Raw genomic sequence first — 21356 nt, forward strand, 5'->3', positions numbered from 1 at the left:
GCGCCTGGGTGGCTCAGTTGGTTAAGCGACTGCCTTCGGCTCAGGTCATGATCCTGGAGTCCCGGGATCGAGTCCCGCATCGGGCTCCCTGCTCGGCGGGGAGTCTGCTTCTCCCTCTGACCCTCCTCCCTCTCATGCTCTCTGTCTCTCATTCTCTCTGTCTCAAATAAATAAATAAAATCTTAAAAAAAAAAAAAAATCTTTAGTTTCACAGTCAAAGTCACAGTGTTTAACCTCTCCTGCCACTAATAATTTACTACTACAAAGAGAAGTCATCTTTATGGACTTTTCCAGACTGATTTAAAATATATTTTTATTACCAAAGATTTCAAGTTAGTCAAAGATCTTAAAGTAAACAATTTAGCATCATCAAGTATATAACTAAAAATTCACAGTTCTGGTACCAGTATGACCTATTCCAGCTTCCCTTTCTTCTTCCCCCTAGTAGACTCCTTTTCTTGAACTTCTATTTGATGTGTCGAATTTTCTTATTTACTTTAAATATATATGATAAACAATTTCAGGTGGCGTTTTTAAGACCATAATGATTCCATGATACCTTTCACAGCTTAAAGAGAAGCAAAACTTAGAAGATATATATGGAGAAAATGAAATTACCAGAAATGTGCTTATTACACTTTTAACCAGGAGAAAGTACAACTTTCATCTAGTGGTTCCAGATTGATTAGGCTATAAATTATTTTAATAGCCAAAGACTGTATTGAATAGCAAGAAACCAATTAATGTTCTCTGCCAATGTAGATGCAAATTAATGAAGTGAAGAAAAATTAATTTAACAGCTTACAAGAACCTGAGATCAAGGTCTAGCAAATGACAAATATATTTTCTAAAATAATATACCAATGCTTATCAGTATGAGTAATAATTTAACATGTAACACTGGAAACCAACAGAAAATTCGAGAAAAACTTCTGTATTGCTGTAGGAGGAATAAGGACTCCGGAGAGACCCTGTCAAAAAGGTCAGCACTACTTACAAACTGAAGAAGGAATGACTGCTCTCATGGCCTTCTGATCCGAGGTGCAGTTTGATTTAAGAGATGGTAACGATAAAGACTTAGAGAAAAGATTATCTTTAAAAGACCAGATACCAAAGAAAAAAGCAGGCATATCTATCTTTCCATTTATTGGGGAGGGGTTTTTAAAAACACGTTTCTAAATCTGACTACCAGTTCTGGGAAAAACTTACCCAATGAACACAGAACTGGTCAGACAGATGCTACAGATACACTGTTATCCATAGATGGGTGGCAGCTGGTTTGAATAGCTAGTTTATTTACTCGGTCATGATACTTCATTACACACCATATGGCAAAATCTGAAACATCAAATCCATGCCTTAAAGGTCAAATTTGGAACTGTGGTTTGACAATCATGAGCCAGTAACTAGCAGAGATGACCGAGACATCAGAGTGAATGGTTCTAGTGGTAAATTTTGACCTAACAATCTTTTTAACTGTATTATTATTATTTTATTATTAAGGACACTACTGCTATAACTGTCATGAAGCCGAGACTAGGTTAACAGTAATGAGTTCTAGAGGTAACTATACCCCATTCTGGACTTCTGATTATGACCATTCAGTCCATCAATGTCATGGCTTTCAGCCAGAAACAAGAAAAACCTAAGCTGTGGACTAAGATCTGCAAAACAAGATGTGATGGTCAAGGTTATACTAAGTATCAAACAAGGAGAAGCAAAACAGAAACACGGGTAACTTCTAATGGAGTTGAAAGCCAATGGATTTTACAAAACAAAGACAAAAATATATATAAATAAGTGGCTGGGTCAAACAAGGAGCCTTGATTCTGAACACGATCAGGATTAAATGGATAGCAAAGCCAAGAAAACAAAACAGGTTAAGCCAGAAGACAAGAAAACTCAGGGATTGGAGTTTACTCATTTATTCTACGAACATTTACTGAAGAAATGCAGTTTGCTGAGGCAAGTGCTATGAAAATATAAATATACATGTGCTGGGCAGAATGATCTCCAAATTATAAGGGGGATGGATGAGGTGGATACAGGTGATTTCCTCTGTGTAGAGTGCTCTCCCGAGATACGAACACATGCCTCTCTCATCTTACTCACCTCTCTGCTCAAAGGCCACTGTTCTATCACTCTGCTTCCTTTTCTTCTTAGCGCTTCTCAGTTTCTGATACTATATTACATATTTGTTTCTCTCTGCCTCAATAAAATATTAAGTTCCAAGACAGGAATTACCTCTTCTGTGCACGGATGAATGTCCAGCACTACTACCACACCCAGCAAATATTATTTCAATTAGTATTTCTTAAAAGAATGATTACATTGCTTTATTAAAACTCCAATAAGCAGAAGTATGTACATAATAATAGACTTTATGAGAAAAGAGGCAAATGACTGCTTGTTTGGGTAGGTGAAGAAAAATTAGAGGATCCTGGGGTTAATGTAGATGCAGAGGAATGTGCTGAACAACAACAATCTCTAGCTACAGTGACCCATCACAAGAAAAAAACTTTGTTATTTTAAATGCCTATGTTAGCTTAAACACTACAAAGGCTCAGCCCTGTTTTGCTGCCTAACTTATTTTCTTAAAAAACATGTTACATTATATGACACAACAGTCAAGAATCCAGACCCCCTACTACGTAGCCAACTATACCAAAACCTCTTCCTTGAATTTCAAGGCCATTTGTAAAGTGGTTCCTAAACAGTCTCTGCAACCCGACTCTTCAGTATATACCAGTGTCCCAAACTCAAAGACGGCCAAACTTTGGGCCAGGCCTGCTCCCACCACCAGGCCTTTTCTCAGCTTCTGAACCTTAATCTGAATGCCAATCTTTCTTCTTTTTCCCACTAACCCCATGCCTGTTCTTCAAAGACTAGCAAAAGTTTCACTTCTTTAATTATTCTCTGAAATCACGTTTCCACATAAACCTTTCCTCCCCTTGAACTTGTACTGGATGTATAGCCAACATCACACTCTTCCATGTATACCAGTTTTTTTCTCTCCAATCAGACTGTAAGAAACCTCTATTTACTTCCTTACAAGCACATAGTGTAATACTGAGGACTCAGGCACTCAATATACATATAAACATACATTTATATGTAGTTGATTGGATGGCTAATTTTTATTTTCTGTAACCCAAAAGAATTATTTCCAACTGGTTACTTACCATATCAATAAGGCTTTCTTGTATTCTGTTAAGAGTTGTTCTTAGTCTACTACTACTAAGGCCTAGTCCTGTTGATTCCAGCTGAAAAAGAAAAAGAAAGGTATGCTACATCACTTTGGAGATAATCTTTTATATGTTATAACTTCAAATTAACCAAAGTTAAGAATCTGATGAGTTTTCACTCAGATACTTAGCCTTCAGAGGGTCTCCAAACTGTATTTAAAAGTTTCAAAACATCAAGCATATTAGTCAAACCTTAGCCTTTAAGGGAACAAAAGAACTACTTTACACATTTGCATTTATAGGTCACACTAGCATCTGTCAACCTAATAAATTTATCAGGAGAGAGTTCACCAATATTTCTCTTTCCCAGAAGTTATTATTTTTAGTTCTAAAACTTACAATTTCAGATACTTAAAGATATTGCACTGTGTCGAATTTATGTAAAAGCATTATAATGTAGACTGTTTTAAATTTTCTTTGCTTTTTTTAAAAGACTTTATTTATTTATTTGACCCACAGAGAAAGATAGCAAAAGAGAGAGCACAAGCAGGGGGAGAGGCAGAGGCATAGGGAAAAGCCGGCTCCCCGTTGAGCAAGGACCCCTAATGCCGGACTCCAGGATCCTGGGATCATGACCTGAGCCGAAGGCTTAACTGACTAAGCCACCCACGTGCCCCGTTTTAAATTTTCTAACACAAATTACAGATAGCCCAAATCCTTATCCAAAAATTAAGGAAAGATTTTATTAGGCTCAGTAAACATTTCACAGTATAGACTTTGCTTTACTACATCAGAGCCGAAGCACTTGTAAACATCCTCATGCAAGAATATAAATGAGAAGGGACACTCGACTGTTGAAATGAAAAGCTGGGGCGCCTGGGTGGTGCAGTGGGTTAAGCATCAGACTCTTAGTTTCAGCTGAGGTGGTGATCTCACGGTCATGAGATCAGAGCCTGACAGTTGGCTCTGCACTCAGCGCGGAGTCTGCTTGTCCCTCTCCCTGTCCATGCTCACTCTCTCTCTCTCTCAAATAAATAAATACAATCTAAAAAAAAAAAAAGGGCATGAAAAGCCAGTTAGTTGGCTCCTTAGTTGATGATTCAATTGATGAATATAAATTTAATTTAGAGGTAATCATAGCTACATACAGACATCTGGAAAAATGTTAGAATGTTCTATATGAGCCAAAAAATTTAAAACATTGGTAACAGTAAACTATAAAATATATAGCCTAATTCATTCATAGAAAATTATAATATATATGGCATGCGCACCCATTTATTGCTCCTCATCCTTTCCTATCTGAGATAGGATGAGAACAAGGAATTACTTACACGACACGTGACAGAAAGCCTCAAGCTACAATAGTGGTGTGATGGCATGGTGTAGTAAAACATGAACTCATGTAATATGGTTATTTTAGTTTTTTAAAGATTTTTTTTTTTATTTTTATTTATTTGACAGAGAGAGAGACAGCCAGAGAGGGAACACAAGCAGGGGGACTGGGAGAGGGAGAAGCAGACTTCCGGCTGAGCAAGGAGCCCGATGCGGGGCTCGATCCCAGGACCCTGGGATCATGACCTGAGCCGAAGGCAGACGCTTAACGACTGAGCCACCCAGGCGCCCCGTAATATGGTTATTTTAAATAAATTTTACTTTCATTAGGTTTTATAAACTTTATTACTTCATTTCCCCTCTTTTTTCACTAGGGCCTTATTTTTGCACAGTTAAATTTAGCCACTGCAAATATATAGTTTGAGAATTTTGGTAACTGTATACAGTCCTATGACCAGTACCACAATCAAGATGTAGAATTTCCCTCACCTTTAAAAATGTCCTTAAGCCCTTTGCATGGATTCCCTCCCTCCACCCTTAATCCCTGATCTGTCACTGCAGTTCTGCCTTTTCTAAAATTTCATATAAATGGACTCATACATGTGTAGTTTTTTGTATTTGACTTCTTTCTTGTATTTAACATGCTTTTGAGATTCATCCATGTTGTAAGCCTATTAGTAATTCATGCTCTTTTATTGCTTAATGGTATTCTATAACATGGATATATCACAACCTGTTTACTTATTCATCAGTTGATGAACATCTGGGTTCCAGTTTTGGGCTACTTGAATAATGTCACTATGAACATTTATATATGTGTATATGTCCTTGAGAAGACATATATTTTCTGTTCTTTTGGGTAAATACCTAAAAGTGGAATTTCTGGTTCATAAAATAGGCATAGTTTTAAGTTTGTAAGGGACTGCCATACTGTTTTCCAGTGGCTGTACCAATTTGCATTTCCATAAGCAATGTATATAAATTCTAGTTATTCCATTTATGGACTGAATGTTTGTTGTCCCCTCAAAATTCATATGTTGAAGCCCTAACCTCCAACGAGATGCTATCTAGAGATGGGGCCTTTAGGAAGTAATCAGGTTTAGATGAGGTCATGAGGTTTGTTGCCCTTTTAAGAGACATAGCACATAATTTACACTTCTTTTTCTAGTTTCTTGGGTGGTAGCTTATCATTAACTTGAGACTTTCTTCTTTTTTACTACAGGCATTTAAAGCTTGATACTTCCTTTTAAGCACTTATTTAGCTGATACATTGTGTTTTCATTATTATTCACTTTAAAATATTTTCAAATTTCTCTTATGATTTCTTCTTTAAACCAATATTTATTTAGAAGTGTGTTAATTTCCAAACACTTAGATTTTTCCTACTTATCTTACTGGTTTCTAATTCAATTACATTGTCATCAGAGAATATATTCTACATGATTTTAATCTTTTAAATTCACTAGAACATACTTAATGGCCCACAGAATATGGTCTATCCTGATAAGCATACCATGTGCACTTGAAAAGAATATATATCCTGCCACTGTTGGGTGTGTTGTTCCATAAACATCAATTAACTGAAGATGGTTGAAACTGTTGTTCAAATCTTCTATGTATTTGCTGACTTTCTATATACTTGTTCTGTTAGTTACTGTGTAGTTTTAAATCTCCAGCATAATGGAATTTTTTTTGTTTCTCTTGAATTCTGTCAAGTACTGTCTTATGTATTTTGAAGCTCTGTTAAGTAGCCACATACACATTTATGCTTGCTATTCCTTCCAACTGAATTGACCCTTAAATTATTATGAATCCCTTTATCTCTGGTAACACATTTTGCTTTCAAATTTATTTTATCTGATATTAACATAGCTAATGCAACTTTTTTTTTAAGATTTTATTTATTTGAGAAGGAGAGGGAGGGAGGAAGGGAGGGAGAGAGAGAGAGAGTGTGAGCACTCGTATGAGCAGGAGGGGCAGAGGGAGAAGGAGAAACAGAGTCCCCGCTGAGGGGCTTGATCCCAGGACCCTGGGATCATGACCTGAGCCAAAGGCAAGACTCTTAACTGACTGAGCCATCCAGGTGCCCCAACTACTGCAGCTTTCTTAAGAAAGCAAACACTTACTGTTTGCATGGCATATCTTTTCAGTGCATTTGCTTTCAACCTGTATGTGTTTTTTTTATATTTAAAGTGTTTTTGTTGGGCGCCTGGGTGGCTCAGTCATTAGGCATCTGCCTTCAGCTCGGGTCATGATCACAGGGTCCTGGGATCAAGCCCCACATCGGGCTCCCTGCTCAGCGGGGAGCCTGCTTCTCCCTCTCCCACTCCCCCTGCTTGTGTTCCCTCTCTGGCTGTCTCTCTATCAAATAAATACATAAAATCTTTTAAAAAATGAAGTGTTTCTTTTGTTTTAATCATTCTGACAATCTCTGCCTTCTAATTTGATTGTTTAGTCCATTAACATTTAATGTGATTATTGGTTGGATTTAAAGCTACCATTCATTATAGGTTATCTCTTTTTTGTTCCTTGGTTCCTCTTTTCTTGCCTTTTCTGATTATATGAATATTATTTTTTAGAATTCTTATTTAATTTTCCTATTGGCAAAAGATCTAAAGTCTTAAATATTATTTTTCATTGTCCTATGAATTACAATATACATTTTTGGTATTTCACAATCCATTTGCTGTTAAAAATGTTCTGTTTAACATAATATATAGAAATCTTGCCATCTTATAGGTGCATATCTTGTTATAGTTGTTTTATGTAATATATTTACATATATTATGAACTCCAGAAAATAATGTTATGATTTCACTTTTAATCAGCTATATGGTTTATACAGAAATTAGAAAAAGAAAAAAATAATCTTTTGTATTTCCCCAAGTAGTTTCCATTACCAATGCTCTTCATTCTTCCTTGAGGATCCAAGTTTTCTGGTATCATTTTCCTTCAGCCTAAAAAAAATTCCTTCAGCATTTCAGTATTACATGTCTGTTGGTGACAAGTTGTCTTAGTTTTTCTTTTATCTAAAAATGTCTTAATTTCACCTTCATTTTTGTTTTTAAGATTTTATTTATTTATTTGAGAGAGAGTGAGAGAGAGAGATCGCATGAGAGAGTACAAGCAGCAGCAAGAGGGAGAAGCAGGCTCCCTGCTGAGCAGGGAGCCCAACATGGGGCTTGATTCTAGGGTTCCAGGATCATGACCCGAGTCAAAAGCAGACGCTTAACTGACTAAGCCACCCAGGCGCCCCTCACCTTCATTCTTTAATGATGTTTTGCTAGATATAAATTCTGGATTGACATTGTTTTCTTCTCTTTCAGTACCTTAAAGGTATTAACTCTCTCCTAGCGTCTACAGTTTTGCATGAGGAGTCAGCTGAATCAGATCATTGGTCCCTTTATGTAATAAGCCTATTGTACTTTTCCAGAGACAGTTTCACCATGAGGTATCATGCTGTATGTTCCTTTGTGCTTACTCTGCTTGCTGTTCATTTAGTATCTTGTATCTGCAAATTTTTGGCCAGTGTTTCTTCAAATATTTTTTTTTCTACCTCATTCTCTCTTCTCCGTCTGGTATTCCAATTACCTGTATATTTGATCATTTGATATAACTTAACATGTCCCTAAGGCTTTGATCATTTTGCTTTCCAATCTTTTATCTCTATGTTCTTCGTTTTGAATTATTTCTATTGACTTATCTTCAAGTTCACATATTCTTTCCTCTGCCATGTCAATTTGGTTGTAAAGTACATTCAGTAAATTTTTTTTAATGGCTGAAATTCTATTTTTCAGTTCTAGGATTTCCCTTTGTTTTTTTTTATTAATGTTTCTACTAGAACTTACTATTTTTCTACTGAGATGTTCACACATTTAAAACACCTTTTGTTTTACTTTATTTGAGATGGTTCTAATAGTCCATTTAAAATTCTTATCCCTTAGTTTCAACATCTTGGGGTCAAACTAAATTGATTTTCTTTTTACTTAAGGATGTACTCCACTTTTATTGGTTTTATGTATGTTGGGTAAAGTTAGACTGCATTATCAATTTAATTCTGGAGATTTTGGATTTTGTTATTTTTCTCCACTGGGCACTGTTTCCTTTGTTTTCACTATGTAATTTTCTTGGCTGGGCTCGTACTACAAACTGTCTCTTATGCAACAGCTTCATTCTCTGTTCACATATTTTTTTTCTTTGGCTCTAGTCAATCTGTTTCATATGAACAGGTTATGGGTTAATCAAATATGGGGGTAAAAGATTTGGGGGATTGCCTCTCTACCTCTTTTTCTTCTGAACTTCCCCCTACTCTTTTCACTTTCCCAGTTTCCTGGCTTCACTTTTCTGGTTCCCCAATCCATAAAGACTGAAGGTTTTCCTATGCCTGCCTCCACCTTGTGCTGTGTGAACTGTATTCAATCCTGGGCTACAAGGCCAAGGAGATGGAATTTATTTTTATAGCTCCCCTTTCCCCAACCTACACAGTAGCATGAACTGCCCCCACCACCCCTAGAGTCTATGCTTTGTTCACTCTCCAGTATCTTTAGGTAGTTGCCTTTTGTGTAACATTTAGGTTTTATAGTTATTTTTTTTTTTAAGATTTTATTTATTTGTCAGAGAGAGGGCACAAGCAATGGGAGCAGCAGGCAGAGGGAAGATGCAGGTTCCCCGCTGAGCAAGGAGCCCGATGCGGGACTCGATCCCAGACCCCGGGATAATGACCTGAGCTGAAGGCAGACGCGCAACCTACTGAGCCATCCCTATTTTCTACAGGGATTATTATCTCCAGTAAAATCTTAGTCCTTCATAGCCAGAAGCAGAAGTTAATTCATTCTTAAAAGTTCAAAAACTGAATCACAGACTCTATATGGAAAAAAAAAATCTCATTAATGAAGGTAACTTTAAATGATGCTCACAAACTGTTTTCAAGTAAGAACACTCATCAGATTTACTTGGATAAGAAATAATTAGGACATCAATACATGTGTCCTAAGAATCTACTATGTGCTTATTACTGTGTTAAGGTAAGATACAGAATGGTCTTCATGAGATAATATAAATAACAGGAAGAACTACAGAAACTATAACTCAAAAGGTGAATAATGGAAGGCTGGGGGCAAGGCAAAATAAAGCAACACTGTAACTAACATTATCATAATAGAGCCAAATGGATTAGATACATAATAGAGCATGATGTAGTAAGTTATGAACAGTTCAGCAAAGAGCAAGAGCGTCTGAAGGAATTAGTATGAACACCAAGAATCCCTTAGCCTACTGCATACACTATGGCTCCCCAGCCAATGACTTTCTAGAAACCCTGAGAAACATACGCTTATTCTTCTACAGGCAGCATCCATCTAAAGTCACTCATACAAATGTCTTTCTTCCCTGGAAGAGAAGCAGGAGCAATCATGTACCACCATGTTCTTCCAGTTCTACCAGTTACCTAATTACTCCTCCCCTCCTACCACCTAAGACTCAACAGCTAACATGGCAATTTGGAGTATGTATGTATGTATGTATGTACATATTTGAATATCAAAATTTCTAGGATTTCTAATGGACTTGAAGGCTGATCTTCTTAGCAAATTAAAAGCTACCACTTCAGTCTTATACACTTGTATATGCTTATTTATGCTATTTAGATTGTCTTGTTCCAAAAGGAATTTAAAGTAGGAAATTAAGAATATAATCTTGCAAGGTAAAAAACCCAGAAACCTTAAATAGATATAAAGTTAAGCAAAGCATGGGGCGCCTGGGTGGCTCAGTCAGTTGAGCATCAGATTCTTGATTTTGGCTCAGGTCCTGATCTCAGGGTCATGGGATGGAGCCCCACATGGGGCTCCATCCTTGACAGGGAGTCTGCTGAGATTCTCTCTCTCCCTCTCCCTCTGTCCCAGCCCCCACCTGAGCTCTCTCTCTAAAATAAATAAATAAATCTTTAAAAAAAATTAAGTAAAGCAAAATATGGGTAGAAAGATGGAGTGGTTCTTTTTACAAATTTGTAAAACCCCTTTTTATGGAGATTCAGTCTTTGTTTTGCTTTAAATAGTGTTTCCTTCAGTTTTGCAGAATCAAAAATAGTAGGGTCCAAATTATAAATTGTTCTATTTGAAGATGTGCATATTTTCAATATTCACATGGTAGATAAAAGCTAGTATTACTAAGCATACTCTAACAACAGGAAAAGTCTTTCTTAAAAAGTACAAGACATAGAGGCAGCACTGTATTCATACATCCTCACTCATAGGCACATTGTATTGGTTCAAATAATACAAAATGTTTCTAATATGACATATGTATAGACACCCAGGTTAAGGACAGAAATGCTTATAACTGACAGCTAATTAAATAGCTGTTACTGAGTCTTATAAGACTGAAAATGCTTTTAATATAAAACATAAGGTTAATGTGTTCTTTAAAACATGACATATTTTAAATAAAATATGTAGCATATTTTACAATAAGCACCTAACTATATTTTGCTAACTTTCTCAGGTCCTAGTAACTCCACTGTAAACAAATCTGTGCCAATATATAATCAGCTAGAAATTCATGTCCAAAAGCATTAGTTCCCAAAAGCTTCCAAAGAATCCTATTTTAACACATCTTATCAACAATGTGGTCCACAAGTATTCTATCCAATATGACAGTCCCAGCCACATGTGGCCATTTATATTTAGAGATAAATTAGCTAAAATTAAATACAATTAAAAATCTGTTCCTCAGTTCCTCAACTAATCACACAAAGTGCTCAATAGTCACATGTGGCTAGTGGCTACCATAATAGCAGAAATTTAGAGCATTTCCATGACTATAAAATTTCTCTTGGACAGTGCTGGTCTGGAGGCTCAGCTCAGGAGAGAGAGTAAGGCTTATCTAGAAGACTTAAAGATTCTGACAATTAGCTAAAATTCTAGAATGTCTTTCTTCTCTAATATTTATTTATTGAGTTTCCAAATTCAGAGCAATGAATTAGTACGTATTTTATAGTAACCTAAATTCTGTAGCAACACTCTGACTTTATTAGTATTCTTTCTAAGGAATATTACAGAGAATTAAGAACAGGAAATTCAGATCCCATTATTAAAAGATCATGTCTTTGGGGCTCCTGAGTGGCTCAGTCGATTAGGTGTCCAACTCTTGGTTTCGGCTCAGGTCATGATCTCAGGGTCATAGGGTTGAGCCCTGTGTTGGGCTCCACGCTCAGCACGGAGTCTACTTGTTTCTGCCCCTCCCCCCACTCACACACTCTCTCTCAAATAAATAAAATCTTTAAAAAAATAAAAACAAATAAAAGATCATGTCTTTGATATAACTGTAATCACAGCAAAGATATGAACATTTATATAATAAATGTAGTTATCCATTAAAACTCATGTTTTTATTTTTTATTCATTTATTTATTATTTTTAGATTTTACTTATTTATTTGACAGAGAGAGACACAGTGAGACAGGGAACACAAGCAGGGGGACTGGGAGAGGGAGAAGCAGGCTTCCCGCCAAGCAGGGAGCCCCATGTGGGGCTCGATCCCAGTACCCTAAGATCATGACCTGAGCCGAAAGCAGACGCTTAACAACTGAGCCACCCAGGTGCCCCAAAATTCATGTTTTTAAAAAGATACAAAATATAGTACATGAAAACTTTGTATTATGATATAGTCATAGGACCCAACAATATCCTTTTACACAGAAATCTATCAAATGTCTAGGTGAGCCACATAATAATTACCAAATATCAGATAAGTTACCTGCCTAATATTGTGTTGTTCTCTTTAGGAGTAGAAAAAGATAAAATCAATAAGAGCTTTGGAAACACAAAAAGGAGGTATAGGAAACAATTCTGTAGCAGACAGAAGGTTCAGTTCAAAGGTTTTCAATTATTTTAATAAATATTTGCCATTATCCTCTGAATGTAGTAGTGCCTGCTAAGGTTTGTAAGCCAATATTTAAAATGTCTCATTTACTGTGTAGTAATTACACACTGGGCCAGATTTAAACAAGGCAACCCACACATTTTTCATTGCCAAAATATGTCAAGGTTAAAAAAAGATGCTGCACTTTTTCTGCCAAAAATCTGAATAACATAAAATATGTTTATCATTTCAAAGCTTAAAATTAATATATAAACGAGGTAATTAGGCAGACAAAAAGCTGACAGCAAAAATTTTGTTAGATTTCTGATGAATAATTTTCAAAATAATATTTGTGTATTTTATACAAAGAGAATGAAAAACTTTATATTTTAAAATTAAAAGAAACAGACTTTCCCTCCAAAGGTGACTTACTGAATCATTCCGACCAAAAAAGGTATATATTGCATACAAGTAGTAATCAAATAGCTGAGACATGAAATGGATAACATCAAAGGCAATCGGCTTAAGAATGTTCATCATCTGCATATATTTACCTGAAAAGAAAAAAAAAATCAAAATCAGAAAAAAATTAAAATCTGTTAGTCTATCATTATAAGAGACAATCAAATTGCACACCCAGAGCAGGTGAGTTTTATGCTATAAATGACACCTCAATCTATTAAAAAAAAAAAAAACTTTACCAAAATATATATTTTTAATGAACTATTACATTCCTCAGTCCCTAGCCATGTTTCAAGTACTCACTAATCATTTGTGGCTAGTGGCTACTATATTGGACACCACAGATACAGAACAGGTACATCATCTTGGAAAGTACTGCTGGACAGCACTGATATACATACTACTTACAAAAAAGTTTTTATATCATTATATTTTACTGTCTGTCAAATATTCATGGGATATCTATGCTCTTCTACAAATGACACTGCACAAACACACAACACAGTTCCACATTCTTGGAGATTCCATTTAAAATAATTTCCTCAAAAATGTTTAGGTATAATAAAACAAAAGACAATGTACTTGAGAAAAAGCATTTTTTTTACCCCATAAGCTTATATACACATAGCAAAAGTAAAAAGGCAAGAAGAAAAAGGATACATGGAAGGTTTCCCCTGAATTCTAGCCCTGTGAAATCTTGTGTCAGAGGCCAAGGACATTTCTTTATCACTGCATCACTCAAGAGCTCAATATTCTCAAAGTGCCAAGAAAATGTCTTCCTCATTCCTTCCTTTGGGAGATGCCAATATGACATTCTCTTTTCTCTAAACATATGATGCAGTTAGGGGAAAAAAATTGAAAAACCAAAATTTCTGCATTTATAAACTTGTTATGTATTTGAAGGGTGCATGGGAGATGGGCTGAATCAAGTAACAAATAATAACAAATCCCTAATTGTGTTTCTGTTTTATGGGGAATAACAGGGAAAAGAGCGCATCCATAAAAAATGCTCTTCTGCAGAAGATGTTAAAACAGGCCATTTGCCTAATTTCCAAATGAGCAAATAATTCAGGTGCTCGCTCTACTTAATGTAACTGTTATAAATTTTAAATTGGTACTACTGAAAACACCATGACTCAAGAGAAACACATTAACTGCAATAGAAAAAAATGACAAATTTACTCTAATGGAAATGTCTACTATTGAAACCATCTATTATTTAAGAACTCCATACAGCTGTCTTAATTTATATGAGCGATGATTCTAAATAATACTCAGATAGTCAGGAAGAGAAATACACACACCAAAAAGTAGAAACCATTCAACTCAGATTCTATTCTTACTCTTATTTACAAGTCTATTGTTTCAGAATCATCTTTTATAATTCTTTCACACAGACATTTCTTAAAAATCACAAATGAAAAATATTTGAAAATTATGCTCCTAGAACATTCTGGATCACTATGCAGATATTTATCAACTACAAACAAGCAGTTTTCAAACTGCAACTATTTACACATAAAATAATGTGACACCATGGAAAAAAAAGGAAAAATACTATGATAAGTTATTTTAACTTGTAAAAGAAAAAAAGAGAGCTAATAAGTAAAATGAGGTAGAATGCAAGTATCTGGGTTGATACATATCCAGAACACAAAGCTCCTCTCCACTACTAATAATAAATTAGCCATTGTTCATATAATTAATCTTAAGAATATATAAATGAAAAAATAGGTAAAAGCTATTTTAAATGTTGCATTCAAAAGAAAAACTAGATAAAAACCCACTACTCTAAAAAAATTTTTAAACATATTTATATTCATTTATTCATTTAATATTCAACAAAGACTCTTTGAAGGCTTACTATGTCCTTGGCTTTGTGTTAAGACACAAGGAATTAGAGTCCCTGCTCTCACACCTTAAATGGTCACACAAGGAAGGCAGCCATTGATAAGCAGGCTGCTGGCATATTAAAATGTGTAAGAATAAGAACTCTGTCTTTCCAGCTCATGAGGTCACAGTAGGCATTTGGAGGCCTGAGGAGGCTTATGTACCTCCTCAGAATTACTGAATTAGAAGAATTTTACAGTGGATTAAGCCTGTATATATGAAGAGAAAGGAATGAGGAGGTAAAGGTGAGTAGGTATGATCACCAGAAAATGAGAAATCTCAAAAAATTTCTAAACCAAGGGTTGGTAAACTTTTCTTGTAAAGAGTACATCGTTCAGGGCGCCTAGGTGGCTCAGTTGGTTGGGCGACTGCCTTCGGCTCGGGTCCTGGTCCTGGAGTCCCGGGATCGAGTCCCGCATTGGGCTCCCTGCTTGGCAGGGAGTCTGCTTCTCCCTCTCTCGCTCCCCTTCTTGTGCTCTCTCACTCTCACTCTCTCTCTCAAATAAATAAAATCTTAAAAAAAAAAAAAAAGTACATCGTTCAGGCAACTACGGCAACTACTCAGCTCTGCTGGTCTCCATTCCAACTACTCAGCTCTGCCTTTGTAGCACAAAAGCAGCCACAGACAACATATACACAAATGAGCATGGCTGTGTTCCAATAAAACTTTATTTTATAAAAACAGGTAGCCTAACTGATTGGACCTGCATGCTGTAGTGTCCCAGCCCCTGTCTGGATGACAGGTAAGAGATGGGAGCAGGGAGCAAAGATGACCATGAAGGAGGTGAAAGCTATTCTTGTAGGACTGTGATTGCTTAGACTCAGTGGGTAGAGCAAGAGGACAGGAACAAGAAACGGAGCTGAAAAAGGATGAATTAACTGAAGGTTCATGTACGGGATAAACTACCAGTCAGCAGGCCCTCCTCTACCACTATCCCTCAACAACATCAGAGTACAGGCTGCCAGGCTGTTCCCACAGACAAAAACAAAAGAAAACGAAAACTCGTGGGATTTCTCTCTAAAAGAAGGAAACAGGGGCTCCTGGGTGGCTCAGTCAGTTAAGCATCTGCCTTCAGCTCAGGTCATGATCCCGGGGTCCTGGGACTGAGCCCCACGTCGGGCTCCCCGCTCATTGCTTCTCCCTCTCCCTTTGCCCCTCCCCCTGCTCCTTCTCTCCCACTCACTATCTCTCTCAAATCTTTAAAAAAAAAAAATAATAGAAGGAAACAAAACAAAAAAAATTGAGCAAACTTTAAAAAATAATAAATTAGGAAGATGAAGGCTTCTAGGGTAGCTGTTGGCACCACAGATTAAAATCTACCCAATTCTAGAAATTTGAGGATCTGTCCCCGTAAGGTAAAGACTGCTAATAAATCCACCCAGCCCTACCCTGCTCTATACAAAGTTCCCAGTCAGGATTCCTACTGAAAAGGGGCAGTGAGAGGGTAGCTCTCATTACTCAGCAGGGGACACCCACAGCAGCTACCTAGGCCTTCTATTTTGGATATGAATAGGTCATCAAAAATCACCAGGCCCTGGAGGAAAACTCAGAGAGTAAAAGTAAAAAGAAAAGCTGATCCCAGAGAAAACAATTAATTCAAGCTAAACAAATATAATAATTATGTAAAATCCTATAGCAGAAAAATATGGGAGGGAAAAAGAGAATATGGAAGGGCTCTTAAAGATTTCAAAAGTGATTTTTAAAGTTAAAAATTGAAGAAAATAAATGAAAAAAGGAAGTCTTCTAGAAGGTACAGCAAAAAGACAAAAATATGGAAAACATTAGAGAAAATATGGGAGACAGGAAGGGGCCAGCACCCCAGAAGGGAGGGCCTCAGGCCCCTTGCTAAGAGGGCTCTTGGCTTCATGTAAGAAAGAATACAGGAGCAAGCCATTTAGAGGAAGGGACAAAGATTTATTAAGCATAGAAGTAAGAAAGCAACTACTTCATAGACAAGGTAGCAGTCTCTCCTCCCAGGTGAGGAAGAGGACCCCCCCTTTGACTCTAACAAAGGGTTTTATAAGTTTTATTTAAGTTAGCTAATGGTATAGGGAGGGGTTTACTCTTTAACTTTGGGTTTATCATTCACATCGGGCAGTTAGTTTTTCCATTATCTTAAGGTTATGGAATTACCCACAGGGAGCAATTTTAAGAATGTCCAGGCTGTATGGCTTTTACTGCCAGAGTGGGTCTTACGGTTTTCCGTCAGTATGATCTTATGATTCTTCATGACCTACTGACTTTTAGGTTAAGGTTCAGCCTAAAAACAAAATGACTTTACTTTGGTGAACTTGTCTTCCAAGCCTCCCTTCCCTCCTGTCTCAAGATAACTGACAAAAGCATCTCTTCCCAAATGATCATCTGCGAGAAGTTCTTATTCTTGCTTCTAACCTATCCTGTAACCTCTCTGAACTTTGTCTAGGTAGAAGAATTAACTTTCCCAATTTCCTCTACTGGTTGTGAAGCATGAAAAGAGCCTCCTGGCTCTAGGATCAGACAATCTGGGTTCTACCAGTTAGCAGCTGTGTGACATTAAGGCAAGTTATTTATCTCTGGGCTTTAATGATTCATACATAAAAAGGGTACTGTGAAGAATTCATGAGAAAATACATGTAGAGTGTTTACACTGCCTATAACAAGGGAACAAGAACTCTTAGCTACTGCTGTTATTTTAAAATAATTATAGTTATGATGAATGCAATAAGGGAGAATTATAGAGTGCTATGTAAAAGAAACCTAACCTGATGAGGAAAAGCTTCAAAAGGGAAGCGCTGTTTAAACTATTATCCTAAAATCTGGACCAGGAGTCCAGTACACTCATGGGGAGAAGCCACAGGAAACCAACCAAAGAACAGCATGGAGGAGAACTAGAACCAAGAGGAACAGTGGGCCTGCCTTACCCAGCTCATCAGCAGGGGGCACAGAGAGCCATGCCATCACCACCTGAAAGGTGTCCCAGGGAAATTCAATTAGTGAGCCCCACTCCTATGCAGAGGAGTAAATACCAGGGTACAGAGAAGGCGCTGAAAGTGTGTGTTCCTCAACTATGGATCAGGACAAGAGAGGAAGAAAATGTGTTTCTCCAATAGTTGAGATGTTAAAAACTAAGGTTTGTCAGTCCCGTACATTGGGCACCTATGAAAGTGAACAAGTGCTTGGCTGTATGCTCTATATGCTGCAAAGGTGACTCCAACTCCAAATGTTTTCATCTATAGGAGCTGACAACCTGATGGGGAAGAGCAAGAACAGAATCCAAGCTGGAAGGATGTTCATTATTTTTATCACAGTGCAGTTAGTTGAGACATCATCAGTGGATATAAATAGCACATAAAAGTGAACTAGAAATGCTATAAATGAGGCATAAAGGAAAGGAAGGAAAAGTCAGTTCAGCTCAAACAATTTAGAAAAACGCATTGAACAATGTGAGGACCAGAGTAAAAAATTAGTAAGCTAAGTCCTTAGCTTTTATTCCATTCTTTGAGAGCTTTTAATCGATTATTTTATTCTATTATTCTATCACTGTATTATTTATTTTTATTATTGTTTGTATATTCTTAGCCCCACCCCCAAATCTCCAATATCATCTTCTTGTACATTGTACTGAAGGATGACACTTGGATCATTCTCTCAAAATATCATGTTGTATATACAGCTACCAGCTCAGAAAGTGTTTTAAAACTGTTTATTTCATATAAATGACAAAAGTATTTTTAGAGAAATAGATATATTGGAATGTAATCTAAACAATGATAAATTTTTTCCTTAAACATTGCATATGAAAATATTAAGTTTCTTAAAAGATAACTTTATTCTGGTTTCATGTTAAATCTGGATGCATGATGTGCTGGTGTGTTATTTTTTCAGCTGCTAATGTATTAATTTTATCCTACGGTCTGTAGTTTTTACAAGCATGGATTTTGGCAACCTATCTTCTGCCCCTCTCAGACCTATCATACCTGCTCAAGTGAGAGCTGCCTCCAGGAGAGAGAACTTTGAATAGCAAGGCTATTTCAGTGATGAGACACATTCCTTAAAATTTCTCTGCCTCTGTCTGCAAGAAATTGTCAGGCTGACAGAATTTTCTCCTTACACAAGCAAGGATTCTGATTAGTTCTCTGTACTTGTGAACGGCTCCCTGGGCCTTTCTAACAGATTTAGGCACCACCTGGGGCTGGGAAGCCCCATTAACACTTTTTTGTTTAATCTCTCCTAATTACCTGCCAAATAAATACTACTTGAAGAGGACATTTTAAATATGCCTTTAGTGTTCTAAAATGTGCCTCCCAACTATTGAGTAATTAGTTCCTTCATCTTCCCAGGCACCCAAAATTAATCAATCTTATTTACACAACTGTACTTCTGGCTTTGTAAGAACAGACATTACCTTTGCCAGTTTATTATCTTCAAGCACCTCTATGCAGTAACAGGGGATAGAATAGCATTTAGTGGTTGGAGACGCCTTAGTGAGTGGTTCTCTTAAAGCTCTATTTTATGAATATGTACAAACTGAAGATAAAGACATCCCAGGGAGAGAAAGTGGTAGGCATAAAAGTCTACTGGAGGGAATCCCAGCTCTAAATGGGAAGATGGGAGAGTTAAAAGCATAGTAGGCATTGTTTCCTAATTGCAATTCTAGTAAAAGATCTGGTGGTGGTGAAGGCTGAAATTAAAATGGTTAGATTCTCTTCACTGAGTAAGGTTTTATTCAGGCTGTTCTGCTTTATAGGGCTGACACACCAAAGGCCCCTAAAAATGCAACTTTTCCCAGTTGCTTAAATCCACTACTAGAAAACAATGTCCACTATGTCAATGAGTAATCCTTAGATAAGAATTTGTTGTTACTGACTTCTGAATTTAGCACCAATAGCACATTTCTATCGTTATTCGATCCCCTTCTTACATAATGAGAAGAGCAGAATGCATTGTTTCATTTCCTTATGTCTACCAAGAATTGAAGATTTGCATTTGTTGTCTGCATTTAACTGAATGAAACGTGATTTCCCCCTCCTCAATTTTGTGTTAGCCTTATTTTTGATTTGATTCTACTAAATATATGTCTTTTAGAGTAAAAGCAACATGATGACCTCTAGCTCTTTTTGAACTAGGTGAAGTAAAAAATATAAATCACCACTTCCATGGGGTTGATTGTACTATTTTCCCCAATTATCTCCACCCACTCCCCTTCCCTGTAAGAAGATTATGCATCCTTGTCCAATGCCCTGAACTTGTAGTGCCCTCCTGGGGCAGAAGCATATTTCTCTCTCCAATAGTTAAGCCTGACTTGCCATGGCCAGGGACTTATGGCGGAGGAAGTCAGGGTGCCACATCAGAGCGGAAGCCTTAAGAGTCATTACATGGTTCAGCTCTTGCTCTTTTCCCCATGTTCCAAACTGGTGCTATTTTTTCAGCCTGCATCTCAGAATGACACATGGAACAGAAGAAGTAAGGTGATCAGGAGCCAATATGCATCATGTAAACTTTTGTGGTTGAAAGTCACTCATCGGGGGGCCTGGGTGGCTCAGTTGGTTAAGCAACTACCTTCAGCTCAGGTCATGATCCCAGGGTCCTGGGATCGAGCCCTGCATGGGGCTCCCTGCTCCTTCCTCTCCCTCTGCCTGCCACTCCCCACTGCTTGTGCTCTCTCTCTCTGTCAAATACATAAATAAAATCTTAAAAAAAAAAAAAAAAAGCCACTCATGTGTTACAGTGGTTTGTTCCTTCAACATAACCAGGCAAAAGATGAATTCATTAAACTACATCTCAAGCAGCATGTTCAGAAACCAAAAACTACATTGAGTCCAAAAGGCTGAGGAGGATGACCAGGATTTTGGAATATTTATCAGTGAGAACCGCATGAGGAAAATGAGCACACTCACCCTGAAGAATGAACTGGGGGAGCATAAGGGAAGAAGGACAGTATAACTACCACCTACACCTGAAAAGTCATCACAGGGAAGAGTAGGAGAAAAAAGTATAGATTTACTCTTTTCGCTTTTAAAGGTGTAAATGAGACCAACAGAATTACAGAGAAAAAGAAATTCTGGTTTATCATAAAGAGGAGATTTCTACCAATTAAATCAGCCTAATAGTAGAATGAGTAGTCTTACAAAATAATAATGTATCCACGGACTGCGAGACATGAAACAAAGGCTAGCTGGCCACTACAACTTGGGGGCATTAGATAAAGAAATTCTAGTTTTACAGGCATTTATAGCAGGTGAGCTCTCAGAACCCTTCCAGTTTCCGTTCTATAAATTCCACAGAGTAACTAGAAAAGCTAATTTCCCTAGCAATGATCAGCCAAAAAACACTTTTTAGAATCTGTCATTTTTCTGTGTGTCATGAAAATATATACTTTTCCTTTTCCTGCCAACTCATTACTTCTTTTCCACCATTTTTCCTAAAGAAAGTGGGACTTCTAAGAAACATTTTTGTCTGCTTTACCCTATTCATTAACAAAATTTAGAAATATCTTCAAGAACACAGACCATTTTATCAGAGCCAAGAGTAATCAAACTAGAGAGCAGGACATTATCATCTCCTTATAAACAGAATACGGAGATTTTTTTTTCTTAGAACACATTACAACTCCTGACTGGTATAGATGACTTAATTAATTTGAGAAG

The 21356-nt window shown here is 36.9% G+C and overlaps 1 protein-coding gene across 2 annotated transcripts in view; it reads right to left on the bottom strand.

Moving 5' to 3' along the window:
• VPS50 (VPS50 subunit of EARP/GARPII complex) overlaps positions 1-21356 on the bottom strand; it is a 126090-nt gene that overhangs the window by 11441 nt on the left and 93293 nt on the right. For both annotated transcript variants that reach the window (XM_081800533.1, XM_081800532.1), the window contains 2 exons: positions 12810-12931; positions 3183-3263 (listed from right to left, as the gene is read on the bottom strand). In XM_081800533.1, the coding sequence (XP_081656659.1) occupies positions 3183-3263; positions 12810-12931 (203 nt within the window). The remainder of the gene's footprint in view (positions 1-3182; positions 3264-12809; positions 12932-21356) is intronic.

This window comes from Leptonychotes weddellii, chromosome 12, assembly GCF_054177405.1.
Source record: "Leptonychotes weddellii isolate Sample4059 chromosome 12, ASM5417740v2, whole genome shotgun sequence".
Classification (NCBI taxonomy): domain Eukaryota; kingdom Metazoa; phylum Chordata; class Mammalia; order Carnivora; family Phocidae; genus Leptonychotes; species Leptonychotes weddellii.